A 6,938-nucleotide genomic window follows, 5' to 3' on the forward strand; every position below is an offset into this window, starting at 1 on the left:
CCACAGTTTGTTTATCCATTCTTCAGTTGATGGGCACTTAGGCTGGCTCCATCTTTTTGCTGTTGTAAATAGTGCTGCTATGAACATTGGTGTGCATATATCTTCTCGTGTCCATTAGCTCTTAATTCCATTCTTCCACATGAAAGCAGCTTGGTCAAGGCCACAGAAAACTTTGGTCTGTTATTTCTTCTCTCTAGAAGTACAGACTCTCCAGTACAAATCCTTCTAGAATGGCCAGAAACTTTGCAATCAACCTTTGTTCTAACTGCAGAGTAAAAGTTAGAGACACCGCCATGGTGCTGCTTTTTAAATATTCCAAGATGTTAACATCTTAGTATGTAAACATTTACTATCTAATACTTAGTGTCTAAATTGGTGTTAAGTGCCGTTGAGTTGGTTCCAACTCATAGCAACTTTGTATAGTGTTTCCAAGGAGCAGCTGGTTTTGAACCACCGACCTTATGGTTCCAGTCCAGTGCTTATCCTACAGCGCCACACCAGGAGTCCAGTCTCTAAACAGCAGTGCTAATATTCTTATGGTTATTTTTGTTTAATAAACTTCAAATCTAAGTCTTAGGAGTTTATGGGCAATGCGGATGGTTAAGTGCTCAACTAGTAACTGAAAGGTTGGAGGCTTGAACCCATGCTAAGGCACCTTGGAAGAAAGGCTTTGTGATCTGCTTTCAAACGAAAACCCTATGGAGTGCAGTCCTATCCTATACTCATAGGGTTGCCATGAGTCAGAACTCACTTATTGGCAAATGGTTTGAGGTTTACCTCCAACACACCCAAAGGGACTTAAAGGTATTAAATTTTTTTTTCTTTTTTACTTTCTGTGTCATTTGGCATTTCTTTGTGCAGAAATTAAATGAAGAACGCCACTGCTCTACAGCAAAATGCGGTATGAACTTGCTTGCTTCACAAAGAGAATCACATGCCACCTGGGCACTCAGTTGGTATTTGATTTGGGGGAGAAGGAAGAAAAGGGAGTCGTAATCAGTGGCTAGGGTTTTTGGTTTTTTTTGGAAGAGCATATAATGCATAAACACAAATAGGTTTTATGGGTGACAGACAAGTATAAAGGACAAGGGTCATTTGTAGCAGGACATTATCATGATTCTGACCTTGGAGTCTTTATGCATTAAATGTCCAAGAGGACCTCCCCATAGCTTGTGTAAAGGTAGGGTTTTTTGTCATACCCTTGACCTTGAGGCAGCAACAGGGTGTCTGGGAATTGCTGCTTGCCAAGTCATCTTGCTACAAACATTGCCCACTAAAGTGGCTCCAGAGCAGTTTGCTGTTGGGGAGAGAAACACCAATCTAACCCATTTGCTGTTGATTTCTTAAGCAGATTCAGGAGCACATGATGAAGCACAGCTTTTGCAGGAATGGTTTAAACTGGTTCTGGAGAAGAATAAATTAACGCGATATGAGTCAGAGCTACTGATCAAGTAAGTAAGGCAACACAGATAACAGCAAGTTGTAAAAGCAAAAGAAGGGAGGGGGATACATGCCCCTTCCAGGTTGAAGTCCAGGGATTTTTTCTCCTTGTGCATACAGAATGGTGATTGAGGCAAATTGATATTTGATGTCTTGCATACAATGCGGGCATTAGTACAGAGAGTCTTCCATTGTGTGTTCTCTCTGTGTGGAGTCCTTTGGCTGAAATTGATTTCAGGTAATGGGTCTTACGTTGTAGGGCATTTGGAGAAAGTATTTTCAATCCATCTCTGTCCTGCAGGCCCGTGTTAAAAGAGCAGTCACGCTCTGCAATGGCGGAGTCTGTGCCTGAGTATGATTCTGTGAAGGACTGAGATCTGTCTGTCCCCTGTAAGTGAGACCTTGAAGTCTGATAGGGTCATCTCACTACACTCTGCAAAAGCTGAAGGTCAATGTTCACGCCGCTGGTGTGGAGGGGAAGATACTAATGTTTATTATCAATCAGTCAAGTTGGCGCTGTAACTTATGTGGTTTCATTTCATGTTTATCCCAACCCTGAGAGGTAATTTGGGGGGGGGGCTTTGTAGGGGTCTAATACATGCTATAGGTTGGAACCGACTTGACGGCACTTAGCAACAACAACAATACATGTTACCCCTCTTCCCTGCCTGTTTTCTGAGCCTGGTGAAAACTAAGATGACTGAGTCAATAGAAGGACCATCAAAAGTATCACCTTTATTACTGATGATGCTAGCAGGCTAGGTGTGAGAGCGGAGTGGGTTATTAACTGAACTACTACTTCCCTAGGGCTGTAGTAACAAATAGTGACAAGCAAAGTGGCTTGCAGCAGCAGGTTCTTACTCCCTTACAGCTTTAGAGGTGTGTCTGAAATCACAGTGTAGCAGGGGGTCCTGCTCCCTCCACAGGCTCTATGGTGGCCCTGATAATGACTTGGCTTGTGGCTCCTCTGTCTCTCTGTCCTCTCTTCTGTCTCCTATGAAGACACTTGTTATTGAATTTAAACCCTGCATGTCTCATGCAAAAATGCAAAGAACATTTTTCCAAATAAGGTCATTTCTGAGAGTTGGGGTATGAACATATATTTTGGGGGGTCACCATTCCATCCACTACACTAACTAAACCCCAGAATTCTGGTAACATAGTGGTTACGAATCGGGCTGCTAACCTGAAGGTCGGCAGTTCGAAACTACCAGCAGTTCCGCAGGAGAAAGATGAGGCGTTCTGCTCCCGTAAAGATGTACAGCCTTGGAAACCCTGTGCAAGGTCGCTATGAGTTGTTTCCGACTTCACAGTACTTAACAACAACAATAACAACCTAATCATAAGAGGCAATAGACTGACTTAAGGCTGTCTCCTTAGGTTGCAGGGCGTTGACTCTAGACCAGTGGGTCTCAGCTGGAACAGTTCTGGCCCCAGGGGATGCTTTCAGCTGGGGAGGTATGCTACTGACACCTAGTGAGTAGAGACCAAGGATGCTAGTAAGCATCCTACAACACACCCCCTACTAGAATTGTTCAGCCCAAAATGTCTGTAATGTTAAGATTGAGAAACCTTGTTCTAGACATATGCTTCTTGTTGTTGTTAAGTGCCATTGAGTCAGTTCTAACTCACAACAACCCTGTATAGGGTTCCAAGAAGAGTTTGGTGAGCTTGAACTGCAAACCTTGTGGATCAAACTGACTTTGCAGTCCAGCGCATTAACCCACAGTGCCACACCAGGACTCCAGACATATGCTTCTTGTTGTTGTTATGTGCCGTGGAGTTGGTTCCGAGTCATAGCAACCCTGTACAGGGTTTCCAAGGCTGTAGATCTTTACGGAAGCAGAAAGCCTCATCTTTCTCCCGCGGAACAGCTGATAGTTTCCAACTGCTGACCCTAAGGTTCGCAGCCTGATTCATAATCACTATGCTACCAGAGCTCCTTCCAGACATATGCTAAGGCCGATATAATTAAGAATACATGTTTTCTGCAGGCAGCTTGATCTTGGGAGAAGAAAGAGAGGAGTGAGCTGAGTTTACCCAGTCTGTACTTCCCGAATTTACCTCCCCTGAGGTAGAAGTTGGAGCCATGATGGGGCACAATGGTTGGCACTCAACTGCTAGTCAGAAGGTCAACAATTTGAACCCACCAGCCACTCTGTGGAATAAAGATGTGACAATTTGCTTCTGTGCAGATTTAGTCTGGGAAGCCCTAGGAGCAGTTCTACTTAGTCCTGAAGAGTCGTGAAGAGTTGGATTTGGCTCAGTGGCAGTGGCTTGGGGACATTGTTATTGTTGTCTAGTGCCGTCAAGTCAGTTCTGACTTGTAGTGACCCTGTATAAGGTTTCCAAAGAGTGGCCAACCCTGTGGTTCAAACGACCTTGCAGTCCAGTGCTTATCCTAGTGAGTAAACGTTGGTGCTGGTTGAAGAATCCAGAGTTACCCTAATTGAGCTCCATCTGTGTGAAAGTAAAACATGAGGAATGGAGAATAAGAGTTCATCATTTTTTTGTCTTACTATTTTGTAAGTTGATGAAAAATAGAATATACTGAGTCTCGGAACAGCTAAGCGATGTGTCCATGTCCCCTAATGACAAAGCCCTATGTGTACAATTACACCGTCGGCACTGAGCCACATCCAGAATTGAAGGTTCATTCAGCAAAAATCTACTGAGACATTCTGTGTGCCAGGCCCTTTGCTGGGCAATTGAGACTAAAGATGAACAAGGTCACAGCCTCTCTCCTCTAGGAGCTTTAGGAATCAACTTCATTGTTCATACAGAGACCATGCTGTCTTTATTCTGCTCCAAGTCATTGAAGTAGAGGGGCTTAGAGGGAGTCAGAACAGCAACACATAGTGCAGTGTTAGTAGCATGTTATGGGGGTTTGTATGAGAGTGTTCAGTGCTTAGTGTCTCCCTGAAAGAGCCAGGGAGGCAGCACTGGCTACTGCTGTTCAGTGACTGCAGCTGTCCCTTGTTAGCACACTGCTGGGGACCACGCTCTAGGAAAGGTCAAAGAGCAAGGCTCAGGCATGGCCAATTCCCCTCTTCTCTCCTCTCACAGAACGTGCCCTACCTGTACAGAAATAGGCAGGAAGGTGTGGAGGAAGACCTGGAGGAACAAGAAGAAATCTCTGTGATGGATGTGTCCATACAGATCTCTTGGAAAGCAGACGCTAAGATAAAATCAGAACTACAAGCGACTTAGTGGGAGAAATGCCTGTGAAGGGGAGAGGAGACACCTTCAGAGCCCAGTTCAGTTCAGATACCAGGGACAAGGAAGATGAATGGAAGGAAAAAGTCTTGGCCAGGTTGATGGGGAACATTATCTATCAGAGGAGTCCCATGTTGGGCAGAATAGCCTGACTCTAATTTCTCTGCTCCCTGTGTGACACTGTAGGATAAAGCACTGGACTGCAAAGTCGGTTTGAACCACAAGGTCAGAGGTTCAAACTCACCAATCACTCCTTGGAAAATACAGGATCGCTACCAGTTAGCACCAATTCAACAGCGCTTAACAACAACAGTTCCTCTGCTATGCCTAATCATTGGCTCAGAGTAAACTGGGGACATGGAGGCAGATTCCACACTCAGTCTACTTCCATCCTAACAGAAAGTTCTCTTAAAGAAATACCTCCATGAACTGCCACCACTGGCACAGAGAAGCTGAGTGTTATAGCAAAATGCAGAATATCGGAAAACCTAGGGACCTTGGCCCACGTAGAAGCAGAAGTAGTGAAAATAATGTCTACAGGATATAGCAAAGTGACCCCCAATACTCACAGCAGATACACATGCAGACCTGCAGGGGGCACCACCGTGTCAAACCCAGGGACTTATTTTCAGTCTTTATCCTCGTCAGTGTCTGTCTCAGTGAACACTCTGGGCATCTCTCTCCTCTCTCATTTCTTGGTTTTGACTTCCAACCTTTTGATTGTTTCTTCCTGCACTCCACTTCTTTTGTGGTACTTGTAAATGTAGGCATTCCCAAAGATCTGTATGTAAATCTATTCTTTTTCCTCAGCCTCCCTTTTGTCTTCAACTGTCACCTCTGACAACTCCCACATCTGTTTATAGTTGTCATGTCTCCTGAGAACTCCAGAACTGCATTCCCAAAGCTATTTGGGAATTTTCATATTCCTAGATGGGCCAGTCCATGGAGTGCTCACATACCCTCTGAGATAAATGGAATCTACCCCCAAACCTCACTGATTTAAGAAATTCCAAAATGACCTTCACCAAGACCCTCTTCACTTCTTGACTTTGCTGTACTTATTGGTGGAGACAAACTTGACTATTCCAAATCATCAGTGACCCTTCTTTCAACATTTCCTACAAGCATTATTATTGCCCACCAGGACAATTACCTGTACAACCTCTTCCTCAGGGCTGCGCTGTAATCTGAAGCTCCTCCTACCCACTTCTCCCTTCCTCTCCTGTCACATCTACCTGGACTGTGTTGTCGCCTGAAGGCTTCCCCCCAGCTGTGCCCTACCTGCATAAAACCTTTTATTCCTGTTTTCTTCTCTTTCTCTTATCACCATAGTCAGATGTTTGGGAGTTGTCAGACATGACACTTAAAGTTATGTTGTCCTGAACAGAGAGTAGAGTTTCAGCCAGTGATTGTTTCTCCATGGACCATTGTAGTAGTTCATTCACCATTCACTCACTGGAAGCCCTCTCCCAAGTGTGGCCTGGGTGGCCTTTCCTCAGCTGCTCCTCATCATCTCTTGAGATCAGCACATCTCAGCAATCCTCTTAGACAGCTTTGATAATTCCAGCACCAGCAAAACTTTCCATTTTTACAAGGGGAAAAAGAACGTAATAACTACCACCAATGGGCTTATTACTCAGTGTTTCTACATGTTACCCTGGTGTTTTAAAAGTTTAAGCATTTTCTTATACCCAGGGCTCAAGAACTTGAATTAGAAGACCATCAAAGCAGACTGGAGCAGAAACTAAGAGAGAAAATGCTCAAGGAGGGTGAGTATGGTACTCTGTTTGGGGCCCTTGTTAAAGACATGTTCTTAGAAACAGGAACAGAGCATGCTGCAAATCCCAGAGTGCTCTAGGAAGAGCACTTATGCGAGTCAGAGGCAAATGCTAACTCTTCCTTCTGTCCACTCGCCATTGACACAGCAAGTCCCCATTTAGCATCCAATGGGCTATGAGAGCAGCATTTTGCTCCATCCAATCTTCTAACATCTGGCTAGAGCAAAATCATTTCTTCATTCATCTATGCATTCATCACTTATGTACAAACATTTTTTTGAGCACTTAGTTTGTTGTTGGCATATGATGAAGAGTAACCCCTGCCCTCCGGCAGTTTGTGGTCTTACCTGGGTGACTAACACCAGACCAGTAATTACAATATGGTGTGTGCTGAGGACCATAACAGAGGTGCTTTGAGAACACAAAGGAAGGCAGACTCACTAGAATGGTTAAGGGAACATTCCCCCACAGCATAAAAAATAATTCCACCATGGAAGTTGTTGT

The 6,938-nt window shown here is 44.4% G+C and overlaps 1 protein-coding gene across 1 annotated transcript in view; it reads left to right on the forward strand.

Annotated features, from left to right (window-relative positions):
* MICALCL (MICAL C-terminal like) overlaps positions 1 to 6,938 on the forward strand; it is a 79,691-nt gene that overhangs the window by 67,589 nt on the left and 5,164 nt on the right. The window contains exons 11-12 of the mRNA XM_006865824.1: positions 1,352 to 1,451; positions 6,352 to 6,425. Of these exons, the coding sequence (XP_006865886.1) occupies positions 1,352 to 1,451; positions 6,352 to 6,425 (174 nt within the window). The remainder of the gene's footprint in view (positions 1 to 1,351; positions 1,452 to 6,351; positions 6,426 to 6,938) is intronic.

This window comes from Chrysochloris asiatica, unplaced genomic scaffold (assembly GCF_000296735.1).
Source record: "Chrysochloris asiatica unplaced genomic scaffold, ChrAsi1.0 scaffold00083, whole genome shotgun sequence".
In the NCBI taxonomy this organism is placed as follows: domain Eukaryota; kingdom Metazoa; phylum Chordata; class Mammalia; order Afrosoricida; family Chrysochloridae; genus Chrysochloris; species Chrysochloris asiatica.